The sequence below is a fragment of the Ahaetulla prasina genome, chromosome 1 (assembly GCF_028640845.1).
Source record: "Ahaetulla prasina isolate Xishuangbanna chromosome 1, ASM2864084v1, whole genome shotgun sequence".
NCBI lineage: Eukaryota > Metazoa > Chordata > Lepidosauria > Squamata > Colubridae > Ahaetulla > Ahaetulla prasina.
Genome location: NC_080539.1, coordinates 28,869,762 through 28,897,331, shown reverse-complemented (window position 1 = coordinate 28,897,331; position 27,570 = coordinate 28,869,762). Strand labels below are relative to the sequence as shown.

Here is a 27,570-nt window from a genome sequence, read left to right as displayed (position 1 = left end):
TAAAATTGCTATTATAGCCAATAATTTTATCAGGGCACTCCCAATATCACTGGTGCAATTCAGTACAATTTTGGCTCCAGAAAGAGAATTGAATTTGAATTTGGCTAATGTAAAAAGTTTGTGTACTTTTGCTGTAGGTTCTCTTGCACTTATAGATTCAAAGTTTCTTTAACCATTATCCGAATGTTCATTTTTTAAAAAAAAATATTCAAGGAGGCATGTATAATAATAGTAGCAGAACATATAAATATGATCTTGAGTATGGTGTAATGATTAAACGGTGGAATTGGTACAGGGTGGATCCAAAGTCCCCTCAGCCAAAGAATATTCTTGTTATGAAGGATTTAAAAATTGTCACATACAGGTAGTCCTCAACTTATGACAATTGGGACCATAATTTCTGCTGCTAAGCAAGGTAGTTATTACGCAAGTTGTATCTGATTTTACAACCTTTTTTTGCTGTGGTTGTTGGGCAAATCACTGCAGTTGTTAAATGAATCCAGCTTCCTTTTTGACTTTGCTGGTTGAAAGTCAGCTGGGAAGGTTGCAAATGGCACCACATGATTCCAGCACATGATGCTGCAATCATCATAAATACACGCCAGTTGCCAAGCACCCAAATTTTGATCACATGACAGTGGGGATGCTGCTGTGGTTGTAAATACAAGGACTGATCATAAATCACTTTTTTCAGTGCTGTTGTAACTTTGAACAGCCATTAAATGAATGGTTGTAAGTCGAAGACTACCTATATCTAACAAATAAATCTTTAGTTGTGAAAGCTACTAGCCTTTTCAACGTACAATAACGAAATTTAATTGGAGTAGTATTATGGCCCTAGAAAAGTGAACATGTAATGAAAATGTCCATCCATAACCACCAGATTCATAGCTAAATAAAGAAGATTTTTAAAATTTATATGAAACCTGCAGATGATTTTTAGTAGGGCTGTAGACCAGGGGTCGGCAAACTTAAACACTCAAAGAGCCACAAAAATCCTAACCGGAAGCCCCCCCATTCAATTCTCAAGTCCGGTTCCCACACCATAGAGTCTCCTCCTAGCGTGGCATCCTTTCTCTGCTGACTGGAAGTCGGGTTCCCTCACCATAGAGTCTCCTCCTAGTGTGGCATCCTTTTTCCTCTACCAGAATGCGGCTGTGCGGGTGATAGAGGGAGCCCCTCGTGGCTCCCATGTGACACCACTCCTGCGCAGACTGCACTGGCTACCTGTGGCCTTCCGGGTGCGCTTCAAGGTTTTGGTAACCATCTTCAAAGCGCTCCATGGCTTAGGGCTGGGTTACTTACGGGACCATCTGCTGCCACCGACTGCCTCCCACTGACCCGTGCGCTCTCACAGGGAGGGACTCCTTGGGATGCCGTCCGCCAGGCAGTGCCGACTGGCGACACCCAGGGGAAGGGCCTTCTCTGTGGGGGCTCCCACCCTCTGGAACGAACTTCCCCCGGGACTCCGTCAACTTCCCGACCTTCGAACCTTTCGCCGCGAGCTTAAGACACATCTATTTATTTGCGCAGGACTGGGCTAGGATTTTAATTTTAAATTTAGTTTTTAATGGGGTTTTATTATCTTAATTTATAAATTTTAAATTTGGCCTTATTTAATAAGTTTTTTAATTAATGTTTTATTTTGTATTTATATTTCTGTATTTTGTGTTTTAATAGGCTGTAAACCGCCCTAAGTCCCTTGGGAGATAGGGCGGTATAGAAATGTGATTAAATAAATAAATAAATAAATACCTGTCCTAATCAAAAGCCCTATCAATTGTGGAGCCAACCGGCAAACAGGGAGCTGCAGCAGAGGGATGAAAGAACCACATGCGGCTCCAGACCATGGGTTGCCGACCCCTGCTGTAGACATTAATGAATGCAATACAATTATTAGACTATCTCATTAATGAATGGAAGTGGTGTAGCTCTGATGCCCTTATTGCCTGTTTACTGCAACATGTTTACATAGGGGTGACTTTGAAAACAACTGAGAAGTTGCAGTTGATTAAAAATGCGGTATCTAACAACTAATGGGAGGAATGGTATTGCACCGACATTGCATTCACTATAGCAGGTTTCCAAGCCAAATTTCAATTGCTGGTCTTAATTTACAAAGCCCTACAAGGCTCAGCATCCTTGTATTTTCAAGATTGTCTTTCTCAAATAATTAACTTGTTCTTTTCTATAATCCCAGCAAGGATAGCAAAGGGTCTCATTCAGGGGTGATTTACCTTCCCTACCGGTCCGGAAGTGCTTGTGCCGCACATGCGTGCTCGCTGTGCTCACACACACACCACGCATGCCATCGTCAGGTCCAACTTTTGACCCTCTGTGCATGCGCAGAAGGTTGCTTTCTGGTTAAAACAAGGCAGTAATGACATCCGGGCTGGTGGGCAGAGCCTCGCACTGCTGTCGCTACCGGTTTGCCGAACCACACACCACCTCCACTACCGATTTACTCAAGCTGGCAGGATTTCTCCACTGATTCAGCTCAGATATGTATACATAACCTACCCCTTACACACAGGTGCTAGTTCATTTCAGCTCATCCTAACCCAATAAATTTAACTGCAGTCTGCTGATCAAATAATTGCACCATCCCAGAAGGGTTTGACATTACCCATAATAGAGAAATGGATGCTGAAGGTGGACTTGTGGAGAAGGCTAAATTGACTTCTTTGATCAGACAAAAGACAGTATGTATAATTATGGCTGACAGGAAATCCCTTATAGACTTTTTACATGAAATATAAAAAATGCACTTAGATTTGTAGAACAAAAAGCCTGGATAATAGGAGGGGAAATTGAGCCTTTTTTTATACTGTAATCATGGACTAAGGGATAATTTTGTAATTATACTTATATTTGCTACAATGGACAGCCGTATCTTCTTTCTACTCCTTCTTTCTGCACTGTTGCTTTTTTCCTTCCTTCCTTTATTTCTTTACTCTGTATTAATTTGTGTTCTTGTGTTATTTGTAAAACTTTTAATAAAATTTATTTTAAACTTTTCATCATCCCAGAACACAAAGTTAAACAGACTATCCTGGAAAATGAAAAGTCGTTTAATTACGGTACTTTGGGTCTTGCTGCTAAAAATCCCTCCATTAAACAACTTGTTCTTGTGAATTACCTCAATACAGAGAGGAAAAAACATGATTTTATTAGCATTTCATGCCAAAGATCCTTCTTACTGAGATAAGTGCAGGATATAGACCCATATTGTGGATCTGAAAAATCTAATCATAGCAAAGCTGTGAGTCTAATCTTGAATATTTTTATTTCATTTCAGCATTGTTTCAACATCTATGACCTGTTGTTTCCCAGGATTTTTGAATACATTTTTCATGTGATTTAATAACTAAAGCTTTAAACTCTGCCATGTTCCTGTCTAAGTCTTTATCTCATGTCCAAGTTACTGTTTCAATTCATCCACTGAAATCTTGCCTTGCATAAATAAATTCAGTTATTCTAAAAGACTTTAACTCATCAACTCTGAGCATAAAGAGCAATCCCAATTAATGGCTTTTTAAACAACTTCATGTCTGCCCTTTGGGGTGGAAGAAATACTGGAACTTTGCTTTATTAATATATTTATTTTTATTTATTTTATTTATTTATTTTTTGCATTTATATCCCGCCCTTCTCCGAAGACTCAGGGCGGCTTACACTATGTCAAGCAATAGTCTTCATCCATTTGTATATTATATACAAAGTCAACTTATTGCCCCCCAACAATCTGGGTCCTCATTTTACCTACCTTATAAAGGATGGAAGGCTGAGTCAACCTTGGACCTGGTGGGACTTGAACCTGCAATATTGCAAGCAATTGCTGTTAATAATAGGCTGCATTAGCCTGTTGCGCCACCAGAGGCTGTAGTAACAGAATTTTGAAAGCCCAGCAGTGTTTCTCTTTCCTACCCTCTATACATGGCTGCCTGGGGTATTCTGGGACCTGACGTTCACATAGCTTAAAGTTGCCAAAGTTGAGAAACATTACTCTTATATCAAAGAGAGTCAAGACAGGGCAATCTTTCTTTTTCATACTTTCCTGTTGTCCCAGACTATGCCCATGTTTTACTAACAGTTGCTGCAAGCTCATCTCTGCACTCCTCTACACCTGAATTCTGTGAAGGTTTTCTTTTCCCTCTGATATTGAAGGTGGTGGTTGGATCAATTTCTCTAACTTTTTGCCTTTGGACCCATAATTTATCACTTTAGAGCAATCGCATAAACAGAGATAAACAAAAGGTGTTTCCTGCTTACTAATGCAATAATAAAGCAATCAAAGATAAGGGGACTGCCGCCTAGTCCCTGGAGAGGTTCCAAGCTATTGTCCACCATTTCAGCCAGGAGAGGGCAAATTGATCTCAAATACTACAAATCCCACAACCTTCTTTCCTTAGAGTGATACACCATGCTAAGACATGGTTCTGCTAACTATGCTTGCCTAAATAGGGCTCAATTTAATTCACACATTGCATCACAAGATTGGGCAATACAGTACAGAAATTCAGTAAATGAATAAACTAAAAGTTGGTAAGCCACAGGCACAGTTTATGCACCTGTAACGTACCACAATATGACTTATTGCAGTGTGTAAATTGAGTCCCTGTGGATTAACATACCAAGTATGTTGGCATTTTTGTGACAAAACCGATGAACCCAATTAAAATCTGAAATATTATACTTTAAATCTTTCTGTTCAGCCAGCCAGTTCCCAGCCTAGAAGGAACAATTGCCTGGGAACAGTTCTCACTGATGAAATCTAAAGCAAATTGTTTGCTGGCAGAAGATACAATCATTGCCTGTTAATGTAGATATCTAAACACCCACCTACCTGTAAGACTACTAGAAGCTATCAGTCATGCATAATGAAAGCTCCGTGTTCAGAGAGAATACATTTCCAGATAGCAGATGTTCAGGACAGATAATGAAGAAACTATCTCTCTGGCTTTTGAACTTTGAGAGCAGGTATTGGGAGCATAATTGAAAAGTGTTCTTCTGCTGTTAATTTTGTGCCCTGCTGTTTCTTCTCATCACAAAGGTGATTTGTGGTAGGTCAAGCAGTGCTTATTTTTCTCCTATCTGTAGGCAATGGATACCTTCCTGATGATTCTCAAGAGCAAGACAGGATAGCAAAGAAGCGCACTAACAGGGGAATGACCCTTTGTGTGTGTTACGCAGCAAGCATTGGCGGGACAGCCACCCTTACAGGGACAGGCCCTAACTTGGTCCTGAAAGGTCAGATGAATCAGTAAGTGCCCTAATGACATACAATTTTTAAAACCAGAGTGGGAAGTGGTTTTCCTTATCTTGAGGACTCATTCGTTCCTCCTGGGATCACAACTGAGGTTATGCTCCTTGTAATTGTCAACTGTCCCTGAGAAATGCATTTTCCCAAGGTCATATGAAAGCATCCACCCAAATCTTGCCCATTGGATTCCCTTTTGTGAAAGAGGACACGATCCTTTTCGTGGGTAGCACCCCAAATTATATGGGCTTCCCAGAGTTGACTGTCACCCATCCCAATCTACCTTCAGGGTGCCATAGGTCACTAGATCAGGGCACAATCACATCTTCTTCTTCTTTTTCCTTTTGCAAACAGATTGTTTCCCAAAAATGATGACATCGTGAATTTTGCTTCCTGGTTTGGATTTGCTTTTCCCAATATGTTACTGATGCTGGTACTGGCCTGGTTTTGGCTTCAGTTTTCCTTTATAGGATTTAAGTAAGTTTTTGAGTGAATGAATGAATAATGTCTTGACAAATATCTATGGAGATCTTCAGTCATCCAGCTCATGATTGTCCCAAAGGTGCTTTTTCCAAAAGGCAACTGGACTTTTTTGGTTTTTTTTCTTTGAAAATGATTTGCTTGGATGAAAAACGAAAAGTTTTGGAAAAAGTACCTTTGGGACAATGTGTTGACCAGGTTAAGCAATACAGCTTTGGGGGAAAATTTAGGGCCAGATAGATCTCTTCATGGTTCATTTTTCCCAATTGTCCTTTCCTCTGAACAAGGGACAGTATGTGTGTGAGTGTGGGGCTCAGCTACGTTTGCACAATGTACATAAATCAGTTAAATATCTAGCAATCACATTTGCACAACATAATATTGTTGCTTAGTTTTAATGAAAGTTTTAAAAAGTGGTTAGTGGCTTAGTGTGTTAATTAAATCAGTTAATTAGATTAACCAAGTTACCTGTTGGCTTATGCCAAGCCATCTCTTTGTTTCTAGTCTGGGTGTTGTCCTCTATTGAGGCCTCCCAAACTGCAGTGGTAATTCCCACCATGCATAGCTACTTTCCCAGACCATCCCTGACAGTTAGAACAATTAATAAGTGGAACATCTTGTTGTGAATGCTCCAACACTGGAAATTTTAAAGAAGATGTTGGATAGCCATTTGTCTGAAGTGGTGTAGAGTTTCCTGCCTGGGCAGGGGGCTGGACTAGAAAGCCTCCAAGGTCCCTTCCAACTCTGTTATTGTTATTATTATCTTATTTCCTTCTCCAGACGTTCACTTTTCCTCTCCATTCTTTCCTTGTTGTATCCTGGCTGCTCCCTGTTCTTGTGGCCTGCACTTTTTTGGCTATGTCTCTTTCCCTCTTGTTCACCTCTTTCCCTGTTCAGAATGAAACCACCCAGTATGAACAGGTGACCCAACACACCTTCCTCTGTTGGCTTGTCATTTCTTGCCCACATTTGTCCTTTCTTATCAACGTTGCTCATTTCTTTTGTTTATGCTACTCCATTTCTACCCACTGCAAGTAGAACTCTCAGAGGTGCACCACAAGGAAATAAAAAATGGCCATACTTAAATACATAAACTAAGATTATGGCAAGGTAACAATCCATTAATCAATCATTGGTGTTCTCTTAATCACCACTCATTGTCCAGAACAGTTTGGTTTTTAATAGCTTCTGGAAGGCTAGGAATGAGGGGCTAAGTCTGAGGTCTAGACCAGGGGTCTCCAACTTTGGCAACTTTAAGAGTTCTGGGAGTTGAAGTCCACAAGTCTTAAAGTTGTCAACGTTGGAGACCCCTGGTCTAGAGGGAGGCAATCTGACAACATAGAAACCAGCCCCTTAAAAAAAAAAAAGTCGTGCATCTCAACTCCCTTTATATTGCAGTACAGATAGTTCTCAAATTATGATCAAACTTTCTAAGACATTTGCTAAGTGAATTTTGCCCCAGTTTATGACCTTCCTTGCCACAGTTGTAAAGCGAATCACTGCAGCTGTTAATAACACAGTTATTTCCCCATTGACTTTGCTTGTCAGAAGGCCGCAAAAGGTGACCCCGGGACCCTGCAATCATAATAATTGTGAGTCAATTGCTAAGCGTCTGGATTTTGATCACATGATCATGGGGAGGCTGCAATAGTTGTAAGTGTGAAAAATGGCAGTAAGTCACTTTTTTCAGTGCCACTTTGAATGGTCACTAAATGAACAGTTTGTAAGTGGAGGGTTACCTGTAATGAAGAACCACCAGCAGCTTCTCCTCAGATGTAGGAATCAGTGGGTCAGTTTTGGTTGAATGAGATGGCCCTGTAGTTACCTTGGAACCAAAGGCAGCATTCTGAATTGCATCTGGAAACCAATAGGGAGGCAGTATAAAGCCTGCAGCACCACTCTAATAATAAAAATAACAGCAACAACAACAACAGAGTTGGAAGGGACCTTGGAGGTCTTCTAGTTCAACCCCCTGCCCAGGCAGGAAACCCTACATCATCTCAGACAGATGGTTTTCCAACATTTTCTTAAACATTTCCAGTGTTGAAGCATTCACAACTTTTGCAGGCAAGTTGTTCCACTTGTTAATTGTTCTGACTGTCAGGAAATTTCTCCTTAGTTCTAAGTTGCTTCTCTCCTTGATCAGTTTCCACCCATTGCTTCTTGTTCCACACTCAGACACTTTGGGAATAGCTTTTTGAATAGCTTTTTGAATAGCTTTTTGAATAGCTTGACTCCCTCTTCTTTGTGGCAACCCCTGAGATATTGGAACACTGCTGTCATGTCTCCCCTAGTCCTTCTTTTCATTGAACTATGCTTATGGCAACGCTTGGGCCATTGCATTCTGGCCAGCTGAAGGTTCTGAGTGATCTTCAAAGGTAACCCATGTAAAGTACATAGTTTAGTGTCAGAGAATGCTGACAACTGTTCAAGTCTCCTCTATCTCACTTGGCAAGAAAAGCTTGGCCAGCTAGCTTGACTGTTCACTTCTGCCTTTAGCTTTCGGAAAACCTGGGGCTGTGGAAGCCAACAGACGGAGAAAGAGAAGGCTGCTTTTAACGTTTTGAAGGAGGAGTACCGAAAGTTGGGGCCCATCTCCTTTGCTGAAATCAATGTCCTCATGGTTTTCACACTGCTGATTCTCCTCTGGTTCACCCGAGATCCAGGCTTCATCCCAGGCTGGGCAACTTTTCTCTTCAATAAAGACAAGGAGTGAGTGGATATTATAACTGCTTTGACGGAGTCTACCTTGAGAGAGTTTTCCGTATCTTCCCAGATGGCACAGAGCTTATAATTGACAGTGAATCGACAGATCACTGCTGTTCTTACATAAATTGAAGACATAAATGTAAATTAGCACCATCCACTCCAGATGGAGGGAAAGCAGAGAATTTGTAAGCAGGTTTGCTGCAACTGAGGCTTTATAGTACAATGATGAGCATATGGCATTCTGACATCCCATACTGAGTTCAAATCTCTGCTTAGCTGTGAGTAAACAGCTTGGGCAAACCCTGCCTCTCTCTGCAGGATGTTTATGGGATAATCCAGTGGACATTGCTGGATGTCCACTGGATTATCCTAACCTATTTGGAGAGAGGTCAGGAATAACATCAGACTCATGACAAATATTGACCCAAGTCAGTCATACAATTGATCTGAAAATTGTTTATATTTCAAAGAAGTTGGAACACAGACATTAGGTTAATTGAGGCAAAGCTGAGGGAGACCTTATTGATTTGCTAAACCGCTACCAAACATAGCGTTATACACATAATCTCCAGGAGAGATTGAGGGCTGAGGGATGGCAATCTTGATTCTCCTCATACAGAGTGGCTTGTGCACACTTCAAGATGTTTAATCAGGAAGGACAAACCTTTCCCACTGGTTGATTGGTGGCTTCAGGGGCTGAAAAAAATGAGATGGGCCTCAGTTCTCCTTTGTCTTTTTCTAAAATTCATTCCAGGTATGTAACTGACGCCACTGTGGCCATTTTTGTGGCCCTACTGCTCTTCATTCTTCCTTCCACGAAGCCCAGATGTGGTTTCTGCAGCCAGAACAGCTGTGATTTGGAAGAGGCTGAGGAAGGTAAAGCTGATGAAAACCACTATTTTCCTCCTTCGGTCCTGGAAACTTTCAGGAAGCTTATCTTCCAACTCTGAACTACAGAAGAGCAGTTTCTTCCCAAGAAGCAGGGAAGAAAGGAGGTTGCTCTTCAAGGGAAGGAATCAGAAAGCTTTTTGAGACCTGGGCTGTGTGATGCTCCATGTTGTCACATTGAATGGAACGATCCTGTTCACAAAGAGACATGAGTTATGCGGGGATTCAACAAGGTTGAGGATACTTCAAAAATTTCTCAGAAGTGCTTCAGAACTCATAAGGCAGGCTGAAGGGGAAAAAAGGGCCGTTTTAATGCATAGAAGGGAGGTGTTATAGTTGCTTGTGTGCAAAGCATTTCTTCCAAAGTATTTTTGAAATATACATATTCTCAAATATACTGTCACAAGTATATTAAGATTAGAAGAAAAACCCAATCAGAATGAGTGGAGGTGAGTAAGGTAGGATTAGCTCTAGATCAAAAGGCTGAGAGAGAAATGTAAAATAGCTGCTCCTTGTTGACTAGGCATCTATAAGTGTTGCTGTTGGGGAATGTTCTAATTGTATTAGAGGTGTCCCAGAAACATGGAACAACGGATACCATTCTCCAGATTAGTTCAACAGTGGAGTGTAGACAAAACATGCATTCCTCACAATGGCAATTAAGCCTTTCATCTACTTTCTTGGAAAGAAAGAGTTGATATTGGCAATGAAGTATGTCCTCCTCTCACCCCAGACCTCGTCCTACACATCTAGTTTATCCTGCTCTTTATACTGGTGCAATATTTGTTAATATGATTTATTGGGTTAGGGATTTTCTGTCTTCACTGTGAGTTCTATTGTGTTGGGGGAGTGCACTGAGGGAGCTCAACCAATCTCATTGTACATCTGTGGTGCGCTGACAATAAAGATTTGAATTTGAATTGAATTTGAATTCTTTCTACAGATATGAAGGAACCATTTTTCCCAGCCCCGTTGCTGGATTGGAAAACTGTTCAGAAGAAGTTGCCTTGGGGTATTGTGCTGCTACTTGGAGGTGGCTTTGCTTTGGCCAATGGAAGTGATGTAAGTCCTTAGAACTTGTTTCCTGTAATGCTTAGACTCAGTTACAAGAGGAATTCCGTTTGGTAGCATTCATCCTACAGTAGGAAACCCAGTCCATTCACAATGGTTGCACCTTATCTACAGATGGATCAGTGTAAAAAGGCAGAATTGCTGATTGCTTGTTGCTTGCTTAATTGGTTTTTTGTGGTTTAACATATTTTGCAAACCTGATCCAATTTATGATGGAAATCTCATGCTGTAGTTACCAGGTTGAGTGTTGTTGTCGTTTTTGTGAGCCCAGCCATCTGAGCTCTTTTCCTGTCCTACTGTGCTGTGCTCATATAACACCATGATTAAATTGACATGCTTCTCTGCATTTGCACAGAGTCCTATATTTCTACACAGACTTTCTATAGTTCAACAAACATTGAGCCATAAATTAACCAAACAGGTAGGGTTTGTAAATTGAGTTAAACCACACAAACAACTAACTATGCTTGGTATATTGTGTGAGTACAGCTGCCAATTTTAACTGAATTGGTTAAAGCAGGGGTGTCAAACTCATGGTGTCACATTGTCATCATATGAGGTATCACGACTTTTCCCCCCCTTCGCTAAACCAGGGGTGGGCATAATCAGCGTGTGATGCATCCGGGCTGCAGACCGCAAGTTTGGCACCCCCCCGGATTAAAGTGTTTTTAGTAAGAAATTTGGCAGCTGCTAAACATACTAAGCTTGATTAGTTTGAACTTGAATTTGAACTTTTGTGGAGATGTAGCTTATGCAATGGATGGACTCAGCCAGTATGGTTTACAAATCATGCTTTATTTCTTAGTGTGATGTATAAACTTAGCCGTTGCAGCTTGTTTAAACTATGGCTAAACTAAAACACTGGTTCTGTCCATACACAATCCTGGTTGTTTTTCAACTGACCTCTAAATTAGATTCACCAAGTTATTCTGTTTGCATAAAACTTGCTCAGGATCCAAATGCAGCCCTATTGATAGCAACTGCTGTGAGGAGCAGATTTTCCCTTAACAAAACAAAACCAAAAAAGCCTTCCCATGGACTGCACAATGCAGAGGGTCAGATTATCAGGATTTTCCTCTGGTCTAATGTAGAGTTTTCAGTGAAGAGGTACCAGTATGCCTCAAGTGATTGCTCAATATCTATGGAGATATCAAAAATTTCAACCAAAAAGTATCTACCATTGACCTCACACCATTCCTAAGAGGTCTGTAAGGGGCGTGCATAAGAGCACAAGCATGCCTACCATTCCTGTCCTATTGTTTCCTTTCGTTATAGCCAATTAATATAGTTATTACATACTCATACTCATATATATGCTTATATATTGTATAATTATTTCATGCTTATGCTTATATATACTGTGTGACAAAATAAATAAAATAAATAAAATAAATAAATAAATAAATACCTATGGCTTCCACTCTTCAAGCATTCTGGGAGTATCTTAGGACCTGGTTCTGTTCCCAGGCCTGAGATTAGGCTGTCTGCAGAGCCCTTGTTGAATTTTGGGGGATGCTACTTGTGTAGTTCTTAAAATAACATAAATCAACCATATGGCCTCAAAATTCAAGACATAAAGAAACAAACAAACAAAGTATAATTTCTGTTCCTACTCATGAAACCCCAATTCATGTTTGTAGGTAATATTAGGGCATCCTGGGCTTTAAATACAGTTTAGAAAAGTGAAAGAAAGACCAACATCTTATGACATAGGTTTTCGAAGCCCTTTGGTAAACTTGTCCTACATTTTCTGGAGAACCCGTGATTACAAAACAAGTGATGTTGTGTGTAGCTTGGGCCAGCACACTGCACCGATCAATTAGCACATTCTGCTTTGCTTTTCCAGAAAACATGGTTGCTGGTGCAACTGTGGCTGCTAATAGCAAACCAGTCAGGACTGTGCATATGAGGTTCTGGGGGGGTTCAAAAGGAGAGCTCCCCGCCCTGCTGCCTGGCACCCAACCAGAGTGCTTCTGCCTGAATGGCAGGCAGCTGCCGTTTGCATTCAGATGGCATCAGGACTAGGAGAACTTGACCTAAATTTAGCATCTGGGAAGCAGCATCTAATAGTTAGGCTGCAAGCTTGTTGGTTATTCAGCATGGTTCATCTGGCAACATTTTAAATTGTAGGTTTAATGCAAAAATACCCAGCCATTCAAATTGAGCAGTCAGTGACTGTAAGGAACAGGCTGCCCTTGTTCTCCAAAAGAGTTTTGGCAGGAGAGAGAAACACAGAAGCCAGACAAAGAGGTTCCTGTGCCTCCCAGCCAGGCACATCCCTTCTTTTGGTGTTGATGCCTTGCAGAGTATATGGTCACCCAAAAGATGCTGCTGCTCATATTCCGATGTGTTTCAGGTTATACTGTAATTGAGCTCTGACTGACTAGAAGCAGACACTGAGCTTTGTCCTCTACAGCTGGCAGATACGTATTGTGGGTTACTACTCTCATAGCTTTAGAGGTGAATAGGCAAATTCTCCTGTGCACACCTCATGGATGTGGAAAGAGTTGTGTGAGGATTTTATGTGGCTCCTGAGGAACTGGACATTGCTTCCTTAGTATATGTGAAGAATATAAAATACGTTTTGCATCTCGTGGAATAAAAGTTGGGATTGTCACTTTCCCCCCCAGGCAAAAAAAAAAATTGGTGAGACATAGGAAAGGGTTCATGAGATTCTTTACTGAGCTATGTTTGCCTAATAGAGCACATGCTGTAGCCTTCCAGTAAGCAGCTGGGATAGGAAAAAATGGTGCATGGAATAATAATGCATCTAAATAGAAAATCTGCAGATCTGAGTTGAACTGTGGTCCTTGATGCTCTCTGAGCTTGGTTGTTTGCTTATAGATATTTCATTACCCAGCTAGATAACATCATGCACTGTTGATATTTTCTAGTTGGATAATGAAACATCTCCAAGCAGATAACCAAGCTCAAAGAGCCCCAAGGTCTCTGTAATGTTATATCCTTAAGTATGTGGCTTAGAAATTAACCCATTGTTTTTCTAAAAAGCAGCTTTGTTATGGAGGGATGGCTAAATTCTGCCAACTATTTGTAAGAACAGTTTTGCTGGTTTAGAACTGAATTAAGTGTGTTAATTCAGTATTCAGGGGTAATGTATGTATGAATGCAGCCATAGAGTTGGAAGGGATCTTAGACATCATATACACCCAGTCTCTCAATTAGCCAGAGGTGTAAGTAAACCTCTTCCTTGACTAAATTGCTGTTTAAGCTCCACCCCAGAGTTGGTTTGGTGCAGTTATTCAGGCTAGAAATTGGGAGACGGAGAGTTCTAGGCCTGCCTTAGGCCCAAAGCCACCCTGGTGACCTTGGGCCAGTCCCTTTCTCTCAGCCCTAGGAAGCACATAATGGGAAACCACTTTTGAAACACCCTGCCAGGAAAACTGAAGGGACTTGTCCAGAGGTGGTATTCAGCAGGTTCTGACCAGTTCTGGAGAACCGATAGTGGAAAGTTTGAGTAGTTCGCAGAACCGGTAAATACCACCTCTGACTGGCCCCACCCCCATCTATTCTCTGCTTCCCGAGTCCCTGCTGATTAGGAGGAAATGGGGATTTTGCAGTAACCTTCCCCTGCCACATCCACCAAGCCACACCACGCCCACAGACCTGGTAGTAAAAATTTTTGAATTCCACCACCGGACTTATCCAGAAAGTCTTCAAGATCAGACACAATTGAAAGAAAGGAGGAAAAAAAACCCTTTTTTGTGGGAGATTACAGCCCAGAGTAAACTGGTGTTAGGAGATTTCTTTTGAGGATTACTAAAAATTGTGCTTTCCTGCAATTCCTACTACCTGGTTCTAGTCCTTCCCTCTGGGCCACTAAAAACATACATTCTTCCTCCTCTGCTCCAGTGTGATTGATGTGAAAATCATCTATTTTCAAGGCTAAACATATTCAGACACAATTTCCACTTTTCTGATCTGAATATTGTATTATGATAGCCAGTAATTGTTTGGCCCTAGACCTACTATACAGAGATATATTTTTTTCTGAATTTGGAGGTTTCATTTAAATCTGAGAGCAAATAGTTGTTGATAAAAATCTCTCCACCATTAAATAGAAGTTGACTTTTAGCTAGCTATAAGGACTTATGTTTCTTCTTTGCAGAGCACAATCTGTCTTCATAGTCAAGAGAGGAATATGCCAGGATTTGCGCTAATTTACATTAAAATGGGTTGGGTAGATTGTGGTTCAGCATATTGTAACCACTGTGATAATATGTTGTGTAAGTTATGCCATCACATTAAGCCAAAACGTGACTTATTTATTTGGGCAAATCATATTCCTAAATACAGTTATTCCATTTTAAAAACCGAGATCTTGTGTATTATATGAATTTAATCTTTGTAATGTTTTTATCTTAGAGGATTTTCTTTCTAATTCAGTTTTCTTCCCTTTATCTAACAGGCTTCGGGGCTGTCCAAATGGCTGGGGAATCAGATGACACCACTGCATACCATTCCTCCCTGGGCCATTGCAATTATTCTGTCTATTACCATCGCCATTTTCACTGAATGTACCAGTAATGTAGCCACAGCCACCCTCTTCCTGCCTGTCTTTGCATCATTGGTAAATCTCTTTCCATGGCTGACATTTATTTTGAAATTTTTGTTTTGTAACGCATAATACGACCATTCCAGCAAGGTGTATGAATGATCCATAGGCTTCTGGATTAGGTGCTTGGGGATCATCCAGTGTTTTTTATGGGATCAGATTCAATCTGGGGCTCCAAGAGGTGACTTTTCTTTGATTAATTGAAAGCAGCAGGACCAAATGGATGATTTGTTGCTTTGATAACTTTGTCAATGTGCATAGTTATAAAGAAGATGATCCATTACTCAAGTAACATGCACACAATATTTCAACACAAGGAATAGGAAAGGAAGAAAGTAAAATCAAGGGTAAATAGCAGTGGAAGGTACATTTATTTCAGTTATATATTTATAGCTATGTTCAATATATATATATATATATATATATATATATATATATATATATTTGTTTTCTGAGGTTTTCACGGGTGTTTGTATATAGGTCTTTGGTTGTTCGGGTTTTCTCCCGTGTAAAATTGGAAATGTCTTGGCGACGTTTCGACGAAGTCTCATTCGTCATCTTCAGGCTTCAGCTTCGTGCTTCTGGGAGCAATGTGTGATCGCAGCTGTTTCTTCCTTTTAACTGCTAGTGGGGGTTTGAACTGATTGGGTGGGAGCTTGGCTGTGCTCTGATTGGATGGGGTTTTCTGTGCTCTGATTGGCTGGGGGTGTGTCCTGTGTTGGTGGGGGCTTGGTTGTGCTCAGTCTAGTCTGTGCTGCAGGGGGATTTGAGCTGGTGAGCTGCATAGCTGTTGTTTGGCTTTGTGGTCGTGCTACATCTTCATAGTGGGTGTCAGTCTGCTGCATGAATGGATTGGAGGGGTTTGAAATGGCTAATGTTGCAGCTGCGGTCTGGCTTCTGGTCCTTGGTCGTGCTTCATGATCAGTGTGGGTTTGGGTCTGCTTTCTGGGTGGATGTGCGGTGGTGACATCCTGTGTGGACCTTGTGAGTGTGGGTCTGGTGTCATTCCTCGTGTTAGGGACTCGTTTGTCAATAAGGGCGGGTTTCCAAATGGCTGGTAGGCGGGAGGTGTCATCTCGTTTGTTCATGCTGTGTGGGCGTTTTTCTATCTCAATGGCTTCTCTGATTATTCTGTTGTTAAAGTGAACTTCCCTTCCAACTTCCCTTCCTGGATGTCTTAGTCTACAGTAAATCCAATGGCTCCCTAGGACACACCATCTACCAGAAGAAAACACACACAAACCGCTATCTGCACGCACTCTCACACCACCACCCAGCACAGATCAACTCCGTAGCCAAGACACTCATCTCCAGAACAAAATGCTTAGCTGACGAACAACACCTAAAAACCGAACTAGACACTCTCACTAATGTACTAACATCCAATGGATTCCAAAGAAATAAGATTACCAAGCTAATCCAAAAAGAACCCCCCACTAAAATCCAAGACAGAGAACAAGAAAACGGCACAGCCCTCCTCCCATATATAAAAGGCACCACAGACAGAATCAGCAAGATCCTCCACAAACACAACATCAAGACAGCATTCTGCACAAACAGAAAAATATCCACCATCCTAAGAAACCCCAAAGACAAAATTGAGTTAGAAAATCAAGGAGTATATGAAATCCCATGCACCGCCTGCCCCACCACATACATTGGACAAACCAACAGAAGAATAAGTGCACGATTGAAGAACACAAGAACTCATTCAAAAAGAGGAACCAACTTCTTCCCTGGTCCAACACTTTAAAGTCACAGGACATGATATTGACTTTAAAAGACCAGAACTATCGCCAAAACTGAACACTTTAACAACAGAATAATCAGAGAAGCCATTGAGATAGAAAACGCCCACACAGCATGAACAAACGAGATGACACCTCCGCCTACCAGCCATTTGGAAACCCGCCTTATTGACAAACGAGTCCCTAACACGAGGAATGACACCAGACCCACACTCACAAGGTCCACACAGGATGTCACCACCGCACATCCACCCAGAAAGCAGACCCAAACCCACACTGATCATGAAGCACGACCAAGGACCAGAAGCCAGACCGCAGCTGCAACATTAGCCATTTCAAACCCCTCCAATCCATTCATGCAGCAGACTGACACCCACTATGAAGATGTAGCACGACCACAAAGCCAAACAACAGCTATGCAGCTCACCAGCTCAAATCCCCCTGCAGCACAGACTAGACTGGGCACAACCAAGCCCCCACCAACACACGACGCACCCCAGCCAATCAGAGCACAAAAAACCCCATCCAATCAGAGCACAGCCAAGCTCCCACCCAATCAGTTCAAACCCCCACTAGCAGTTAAAAGGAAGAAACAGCTGCGATCACACATTGCTCCCAGAAGCACGAAGCTGAAGCCTGAAGATGACGAATGAGACTTCGTCGAAACGTCGCCAAGACATTTCCAATTTTACACGGGAGAAAACCCGAACAACCAAAGACATATATATATATATATATATATATATATATATATATATATATATATATGCTAACTAAATAACCCAACAGTTCCTACAGCATTCTTACAGCATTAGCCTTGGTTAATTTTTTTGGTGATGTTCCATTTTGTGTGAAATTTAGTTTATGGCTCAGTGTTTATGCAAATTCAGACAATGGGTTAATTCAGAAACCAGGTGAAGCATGTTATGTGAACAAAACAATGGAACAGGATGTTAGAATAGGGGATTGACCCAGCATGACCATGAGAACAATAGCATTATAGAGAAATTTGGAAGAACAAGGGAGGAAAGCAGTTTTCAATGGAAGGGAAAATAAAAAAGGACAAATACTGAGGGAGCTTTTGAATTGATGACTAAATATTTATGCTTTCTTTGTTTGTATATGGAGGCAATCTTTCTCAGAGCAGTTGCCCTAGAGCAGGATTGTCAAACTCACATTGTCACAGTGACGTATCACAACTTTTTCCCCCTTCCCTAAACCAGGCATGGCTGTGGTTAGCGTGTGATGCATCTGGCCTGCGGGTTGCGAGTTTGACACCCCTGCCCTAGGGCATGCTTCGTTTTTTCAGTACAATCTGATCACACTATAAAATTGCAAGATAGAATTCTTTATTGGCCAAATGTGATTGAGCATACAAGGAATTTGTCTCAGGTGCATAACTGCAGCAATTATTATTGTATAGGAGGAGTATGTGAGGGGAAGTATATTTTTGATGTAGAAATTAGTGCTTTCAGGATTTCTTCCTAACTTGGAGAGAGGTCCATTGTTTTGAATTGTGGGAAGAGCTATCCTTGAGTCGCAACTTGTTGGAGAATCGTTTAATAACATATCAATTCTGCCCAACAACTTTTTATGCCAAGGTTATACTCTTATGGGACAACCTGTGCTTCAGAAATTATTTTGTTCTTTGTTTGGTGTGGCAGTCAAGAGATCAATATACATTAATTTGATCTTTTAAGACAGGGGTCTCTAACCTTGGCAACTTTAAGACTTTGCTGGCTGAGGAATTCTGAGAGTTGAAGTCCACAAGTCTTAAAGTTGCCGAGGTTGGAGACCCCAGCTTTAAGACACAACTGATGATGTCACCAACCTTGACTTTTGTTTATAGCCTCTGAAAGGAGTACAAAATGCTTGGCCAGCTCCACCAAGTGTTTCCCTTATATTGTGTTTCTGCTCGGGAAGTGATTTTAGGTTGTATTGTGGGAGCCTTTAAAATATTCCTTTGCTGCTTCAGACCTGCACGTCTTTCCACATATCAGTTCAATACTGTAAATGTTTCTCTCCTGTCTTTCCCATTGCTTCTCTGTTTCTGTCTGTCTAGTCACAGTCCATTGAAATCAACCCTTTGTACATCATGATTCCAGGCACTCTCAGTGCTTCATTTGCCTTCATGCTTCCTGTGGCAACCCCTCCAAATGCCATTGTATTCTCATATGGCCATCTCCACGTAGCTGATATGGTAAGCTGACAGTTTTGCTTTCAACCGAACCTACAATATCTAAGTTTTTAAAAAGAAGGCAAGGTGTTTTTTTTAAGTAGAGGTATTTCCAACATCTAGGGGGCCAAACCAAATATAAAAGCTGTAATTATTTATTTGATTGAAAGGGATTTTAGTTATCACGTTTATACTGTAATTCTGTATAAGCTTCCTTTGAGTTAGTAATGCTATAATAACTTCAAGGATATATGATGGACCCGGAGAGGTTCCTGACGGAGCTTGGGCCGTTTCCCGAGCACCTGGCCCACGACTCGACTGAAGAACTAGTTGCGGCCTGGGAACGGGCTGCGGCTGGAGCTTTGGACCGTGTCGTGCCTTTGCGGCCTCTGACCCGGCGTCGGTCTCAACCAGCTCCTTGGTTCTCCGAGGAGCTGAGGGAGATGAAGCACCGGAGAAGACGCCTAGAGAGTGCCTGGAGATCCAGCCGCTCTGAGGCTGACCGGACACTAGTTAGGTCCTATAGTAGGACCTACCTAGTGGCAATGAGGGTTGCGAAGCGTTCCTATGTTTCCTCCCTCATTGCGTCGGCAGATAACCGCCCGCCGCCCTGTTTGGGTGACCCGCTCGCTCCTTCAACAGGAGGGGCGGAGGACCCCTACAAGGCGTGCCGAGGAGTTTAATGGTTATCTATACGACAAAATCGTTCAGCTTGGACGGATTGGATCAAAATTGGGTAGATCCAGGCGAGGGTTCTGAGGCCCGCCTTGTTGAGGTGGTTTGGGATGACTTTGATCCTGTGACTCCGAGGACATGGACAGGTTGCTGGGTAGGCTGAACGCCACCACATGTTTACTGGATCCGTGCCTCCTGGTTAGTACTGGCTACTCAGGAGGTGACACGAGGCTGGCTCCAGGGATTACAAATGCTTCTCTGCGGAGGGGTCTTTCCCGCTGCCTTGAAAGAGGCGGTGGTGAGACCCTCCTCAAGAAGCCTTCCTGACCCAGCTGTTTTAGGGAACTACCGGCCAGTCTCCAATCTTCGCTCACGGCGAAGGTTGTAGAGAGTGTGGTGGCATGTCAGCTACCCCAGTACCTGGATGAAGCTGTCTATCTAGACCCGTTCAGTCCGGCTTCCGGCCCGGATGCAGTACGGAGACAGCTTTGGTCGCACTGGTGGATGATCTCTGGAGGGCCAGGGATAGGGGTTACTCCTCTGCCCTGGTCATATTAGACCTCTCAGCGGCTTTTGATACCATCGACCATGGTATCCTGCTGCGCCGTTGGAGGGGTTGGGAGTGGGAGGCACCGTTTATCGGTGGTTCTCCTCCTACCTCTCTGATCGGACGCAGACGGTGTTGACAGGGGGCAGAGATCGACCCAAGGTGCCTCATGTGGGTGCCGCGGGGTCGATTCTCTCACCCTCCTGTTCAACATCTATATGAAGCCGCTGGGTGAGATCATCAGTGGCTTTGGGGTGAGATACCAACTGTACGCTGATGATACCCAGCTGTACTTTTCCACCCCGGCCACCCCAGTGAAGCTGTCAAGTGCTGTCCCGGTGTCTGGAAGCCGACGGGTCTGGATGGGGAGGAACAGGCTCAAACTTAATCCTCCAAGACGGAGTGGCTGTGGATGCCGGCACTCGCACAGTCAGCTGCAGATGCGGCTGTCTGTCGGGGGTGAATCATTGGCCCCGATGGAGAAGGTACGCAACTTGGGCGTGCTCCTGGATGGTCGGTTGTCCTTTGAAGACCATTTGGCGACCGTCTCCAGGAGAGCATTTTATCAGGTTCACCTGATCCGCCAGTTGCGTCCCTTCCTGGACCGGGATGCCTTATGCACAGTCACTCATGCTCTCGTTACCTCTCGCCTGGACTACTGCAATGCTCTCTACATGGGGCTCCCCTTGAAGAGCACCCAGAGACTTCAGCTAGTTCAGAATGCGGCTGCGCGGGTTATTGAGGGAGCGGCTCGGAGCTCCCACATAACACCTATCCTGCGCAGACTGCACTGGCTACCTGTTGTTTTCCGGGTGCGCTTCAAGGTATTGGTTACCACCTTTAAAGCGCTCCATGGCTTAGGACCGGGCTATCTACGGGACCGCCTACTGCCGGCTTCTATCTCCCATCGTCCGCACGCTCCCACAGAGAGGGACTCCTCAGGGTGCCGTCAGCCAAACAGTGTCGACTGGCGGCCCCCAGGGGGAGGGCCTTCTCTGTGGGGGCTCCGACCCTGTGGAACGAACTTCCCCTCGGACTTCGACAATTACCTGACCTTAGGACCTTTCGCCGCGAACTTAAAACTTATTTATTTCATATGGCTGGACTAGCCTGATTTTTATCTTTTTGGATGGGTTTTTAAAATTTTGTGATTTTATGGGGGAGTATGTTTTTTAACATTTGGGCATTTAAATTAGTTTTTTAAGGGATGTTTTTAATTATTGTGTGGTATTTGTATTTTATCTGCCTGTTCACCGCCCTGAGTCCTTCGGGAGAAGGGCGGTATACAAATTAAAATATTATTATTATTATTATTATTATTATTATTATTATTATTATTATTATTATTATTATTATTATTATTATTATTATTATTATTATTATTATTATTATATTCAGCTGACTGGAACATACAAATGAAATCCATTTTTAAAGATTTTTTTCAGCCTAATTTTCAGTACTGGGGTTTTTGATGATCTTCGATGGAAATAGCAACCAGATTTGACTTGTGTTTTATTTTCAGTATCCATCAGGGTAAAGCTAGGTGTTGTGTTGACATTGCATTTTGGTTTAAATTCACTCAAAACACATTTTTCATCCTGAACTTGCTTTCTTTTGGGAGTATGTCTTTAGGCACACCACTCAAAGTGCTTATGTATCTGTCAGAAAAAGGTCTACATATTTGTTGTATGCAAAGTATCACACACCAGGCTTTGTCTGTAAAGCCAGATATTTTTTTCTTCTATTGGAATGTAGACTTAAATAAAAGTTCTGAAAAAAATGGATTTACCCTTATTTTGAAATACAAAACTAGAGTTTCAATTTGGCGTCCAAGTGTAAATTTTGAGGCATTCCTACTACTAATTTAGAACTTGTTGGAATACCACACTTTATTTTTTGTAAAGTAGGATATAAATAAATTACTGTTAGCACCAGAAAGCTCAGTGGTTGTTCAGTGATATATACATTCTAACCTTCCAGTTTCCATAAAACTAGTGTTGTAACTCCCACTTTGAAGGCAAAAAACAAATTAGGAAGGAGCAGTAACAAAATGGACTGAAAGCTCCCATTCTATCCCATAGCAGCTTGTCCAAACTATTCCAGCAATTCAGCAGTGTTGATTTTTTTTTCTTTAGAATAAAATAGGGATATATATATACATATACATATACATATACATATACATATACATACATACATACATACATACATACATACATACATATATATATATATATATATATATATATATATATTTGTTTTCTGAGGTTTTCACGGGTGTTTGTATATAGGTCTTTGGTTGTTCGGGTTTTCTCCCGTGTAAAATTGGAAGTGTCTTGGCGACGTTTCGACGAAGTCTCATTCGTCATCTTCAGGCTTCAGCCTGCTTCTGGGAGCACGTTGAAGCCTGAAGATGACGAATGAGACTATATATATATATATATATATATATATATATATATATATATATATATATATATTTGTTTTCTGAGGTTTCGTGGGTGTTTGTATGTAGGTCTTTGGATATTCGGGTTTTCTCCGCGTAAAATTGGAAGTGTCTTGGCGGCGTTTGACGAAGTCTCATTCGTCATCTTCAGGCTTCAACCGTGCTTCTGGGAGCAATTTGGAATTTGCTCCCAGAATTTGCTCCCAGAAGCACGAAGCTGAAGCCTGAAGATGACGAATGAGACTTCGTCGAAACGTCGCCAAGACACTTTCAATTTTACGTGGGAGAAAACCCGAATATCCAAAGACCTATATATATATATGAAGGAACAATCTTGCATAATAGTGAGTCTCAGTTAAATCTGAGCTTAGTTCGTATGTGAGAAGTTCAGAAGGTCCAATGATACAATTCCCCCAGTGACGGTGTTAAGTTCTAAATGGAGGGGGAGGTTGTTGGTGTTCATTTTGTTCTTTGGAATTTCCCAGAATATGCAAAAGGGGGAGCAAAGGGTACTTGCACAATGTATTCCTGGAACAGGGAGAATGGTGTGATTCCCTTCCGGTTATAAAAAACATCACAAACTGACATGGGCCTTATGACTCCTCCTCTTGCTTGCTCTATGAATGAGCCACAGAACCTTTGGACTGCTCATTGTTTTCTTTGCTTTTCTCTCCCCTCCAGGTTAAAACTGGAATTGTGATGAACATCATTGGAGTCATTTGCGTAACTCTGGCCATCAATAGTTGGGGGCGTTCCATGTTCCATTTAGACACTTTTCCCTCATGGGCAAATGGCACCATAGGGAAGTGAAAACAAAGCCAAAAGCATTCTGCACTTGTATGGACGTCCTGTTCTTTTCTCGCCCCAAATCTTTTCTCAAACCTTAGTTAACCCACTGAGGTCCATTTTTTGTCCTGAGTTGGGGCAGGCCACCTGGAAAGTATTCCAGCCGCACCTACATGTTTGTGCTGCTTCCAGAAGAATCTCTGAGCAAACATCTCAGCGGCATCTCCTGCAGCCAGTGCTTGCCCAGCTGTGTTTCCAGGCTAAGCAGGAGCAGAATACGGGTTCTTTAGAGACAAAACATGGAGGCAAAAACTGCTATGCCTAAATATAAGAAGAAAATGGCTTCAGAACAGAGTAAACTTACAGTCATTAAGGTAAAACTGGGAGTATGTCAAGCGCAGGCCTGATTAATTCCCTATATTGTCTCCCATGGACCTGCAAGTTAACCATTTTACATGTGACTCCTGCTGCCTGACTAAATTCACTCATTCAGGAAATTTTTTTCTGGGAAGGCCCAGCAAATGCTTCAAGACAAGAAGAATATCTCTTCCACACTGGCATGCTGATCTGAACTACATGGGTTTACAACAGCCTGTTGTGTTATTTTGGTAGCTCCCAGCCAGGCAGAAATGCAGCTGTGTCTTCCCAACCTGTTTGCAGGCCCAGAGTTAGGCGGGTGCTAGTGAAAAAGCAGAAGGGGATATGGATGGGCAGGGATGGGCTTGAAAGGGACAAAGTAAATGCAAAACAGCCAGAGCTAAATACAGATAACTTATGTTTAATATTATTTGCCTTAAAAGCAATACAATAAAATTTGCATTTTGTGCATCTGACTAACATACATTTTACATATGTCAGTGCCTTTGAACTCAGTAGCTGGAAGGTAGATGATCATTTATTGGATAAAATCTTCCCTTGAGAAAAGAGGAAGAAAAGATCTTCTTTAAATATTCATGGAAAACATCTGGAGTATCCTCATATACATAATATTTTCTCCCATTCCCTAAGCTAAAGTTCTTCTTGCCTGGCCTTCTGAGTATGAGAGTCATGATTTCAAATGTTTCTTTGCAAGCGTCAGGAGGAAGGGCACTTGAAACACAAATATATAAAGCAGATGTTTAAATTATTTTTCCTATAGTAGCTTGCCGGACTTTGGAAACTTGCAAGAATGAATGTCACAAAATAATAATAATTTTTTAATTGGTGAACTCATTTGATGTTGTTTTCTTGCTGTCTTCAATCAGTTTGAATGACTTTAAAATAAAATTGAATTCTTCAGTTAAAGATCCAATGATACTTAAATGTCCAATTCTGACAGATGTTTATGTGGCAAAGTTGAATAGTTTTACCCTTGAGCAATGGATGGGCAGGAAACTCTTGTGACCTGATTCATACGCTGAGCCAAGCCATCACATGATTTGCTTTGTTTCAACATAGCTTGTTGAATGAATCTGGGCATTGTGGCTTAGCCGGCAGTGTAAATGCATGAACAGCCATACAATTCTTGAAATAGCTTATCCTGGCCAACTTCACTAGTGATTACATGAAAAGTGGGAATGCATTGCCTTCCAAGGTAACAAGGACTGGAGATTTCTGGTCATATGATTCCTGAGAAGAGACCAAAGGGTGATAGCTACCTCCTACCTTCCCCATTTCATATAGGTTCAACTGTAACATATCTCATTAGTCATTTTTTGAACAGGCACCATTGGCTTACATGGTGCTTGAGGGTTAGGGTTAGGGTTAGGGTTAGGGTTAGAGGCTCTGGACTCTAAAGAGGAAGACCTTACAGGAGCTGACATCCTAGTCAGGGGTCTCAATGTTTGTCAGTCCTCTTGAAAGAGTTTGCCCTTGCAAGGAGTTATTTAGGCCTACTTTGATGGGTACTGTTCAATTGTTCCTTTTTTAAAGTTCTCTTTTTAAAGATTTTATATTTCATGAGCTTGTAGCCAAGATTTTGTTTTTCTAACTTAATTATTATAAAAAAAATAAAAGCATTAACGGTTTCACCATCCCAAGACGGTTCTTGTTATCTGTCTGTGCCACGCTGAGCTGTTTCAAAGAATAGCATAATATATAGACAATTTTACCTATCAATGATAAAAAAAATAAATCCAAGATGGGAACACTTCTGAAGTTGCAGCCACACAATTTCCTCCCTCCCTCTCTTCCCTTTCTTTCTCTATGTTACCAGCATCCAAAAGCTTCATATAAGCCCTACTCTTACAAAATTTGAGGAAAACTTAGAAAGCATTTACGTAAACCATTACCATGATTCTTTCTAATACTACATCTCAGAATTTATATACAATGGGGGTAAGGGAAAAAGCACAGGAGAATCCAGTGCTAACTCCTAATTTTTCATAGTTCTTTATATAGCTAGCAGTGATGATAATGGACTCCTCTAGAGGTTACATATAATATTTCACCCTTCCCAAGGAGCTGATCCAAGAGCAATTGTTTTAACAACCTTTGTGAGGAAAGTCCTCTAAACCAGGGATCTCCAACCTTGGCAACTTTAAGACTTGTGGACTTCAACTCCCAGAATACCTCAGCCAGCAAAGCTCAACCAGCAAGGCAGTTTCTTGCTGGGTCCTTTGGTTGAGTCTAAGGGGTGCTTACTTTACCCAATCCAAGACCATAAAAAGGACATTGTTCCCAGAGACTGACACAAAGGGAAGGAAGGATGTCAATTCATGAGAGTCTTGTAAAATGTATAAGTACATGTACAATATATGAGGGAATTTTTTTTTAGCACAATGGGTAATTCTGCCCTGACTGGATCAGAAGAAAGCTCCAGGTAACTAACCTAAGAGTCATTTTCTTTAATATAGGCAGACATATCAACACATTCCATCAGTTTGGCCTACAACCCTCTGGGGTACCTGCTATCTTTGGGTTCAGTGCTCAGATTGCACCAATGTCTGGGAACACAGAACGAATCTGAAACAATTTCACATTATGAGAGATCTTGAGATATGGCCAGAGTCTGACAGCAATATTTTTATGTAGTGCAACAATTGTAGGAATGCTGTGCACACAGCAGTAGATTTTAAAAAGTACTCCGAGATACAAAAAATACAAAGAAGGGTAACCAAAATAGTTAAGGGTTAAAATTGCTCTCCATCTTGGAAAAACAATAGTATTTAGAATTTTTAGTGTAGAAAGAAAGGTACGTAAAAGAAGTGTTTCTCAATATTGGCAACTTTAGGTTGCCTAGACTTCAACTCCCAGAATTCCCTAACCAGCAAATCTTTTAGTATGGCTAGAGTGGTTTGTGACTTTTTTCCATTAAGGGGGAAGGATAACCAGATTCTTAAATATCAGGAAAAAAGACAAAAGAGTTCGTTGAACAAGGAAAAAAATGGCATTCTTTTCTATTGGTTAATACTGAAGATTCTGACAGCCAAAGTCCAGCCAAGACAAACTTCAGCAAAGACCGTCTCATTTTCACCCTTGCTGCGAATGTTTGCCACACTAAAATTCTTGTAGAAAAGTTTTGTTTGTGTTAAAAAAATTTCGTTACCCTTATTTCACATCGTAGGTTGCTGGTAATCATTATTACAGGCACCACACCAAAGCATTCAATATAAAATACACAGGACAGTATCTTGCTCAAAAGGAAATCAGCTCTATTTGCTGTAAGTGAAAGTTAACAATAATGAAGCTTAGGTTGTTAGGGAAATGCATTGCTAAATGTTTAACTGATCTGGATTAGAATGTTCTATAGACCCAGCAGTGTCGTGCTGTTTGTTATGTTCTTTCAATCAAATAAAATAAGCAACATTTCTCAACCTTGGCAGCTTGAAAAATGTATGGACTTTAACTCCCAGAATTCCCAAGCAAGCCATCCTGGCTGAGGAATTTATAAAGTCCACACATCTTCAAACTGCCAAGGTTGAAGAGGGACACTTCACACAGTGCAAAAAGCCAAAATGAAAAGCACAATACAGTAAACTGAGATCTATTAGAAAAAACAATTGCTACCAACCTGCCTACCATGGAGGATCTGTATATTGCATGAGTCAACAAGAGAGCTGTGAAAATATTTACAGACGCCTCACATCCTGGACATAAACTGTTTCAACTCCTACCCTCAAAACGACGCTATAGAGCAGCAGTCACCAATGGGTGGTCCGTGGGCCACTGGTGGTCCGCGAGAAAATTTTGGTGGTCCACAGAAAAATTATTTGCATTTTTTTATATTGCAC

General features: G+C 41.6%; 1 protein-coding gene across 1 annotated transcript in view; it reads left to right on the top strand.

Annotated features, from left to right (window-relative positions):
• The window catches only part of SLC13A5 (solute carrier family 13 member 5), a 36,882-nt gene extending 11,511 nt beyond the window's left edge, over positions 1-25,371 (top strand). Inside the window, exons 5-12 of the mRNA XM_058161940.1 lie at positions 5,101-5,263; positions 5,615-5,737; positions 8,240-8,452; positions 9,204-9,325; positions 10,281-10,399; positions 14,835-14,996; positions 18,792-18,929; positions 23,255-25,371. Of these exons, the coding sequence (XP_058017923.1) occupies positions 5,101-5,263; positions 5,615-5,737; positions 8,240-8,452; positions 9,204-9,325; positions 10,281-10,399; positions 14,835-14,996; positions 18,792-18,929; positions 23,255-23,383 (1,169 nt within the window). The 3' untranslated portion in view covers positions 23,384-25,371. The remainder of the gene's footprint in view (positions 1-5,100; positions 5,264-5,614; positions 5,738-8,239; positions 8,453-9,203; positions 9,326-10,280; positions 10,400-14,834; positions 14,997-18,791; positions 18,930-23,254) is intronic.
• Positions 25,372-27,570: the final 2,199 nt, after the last annotated feature.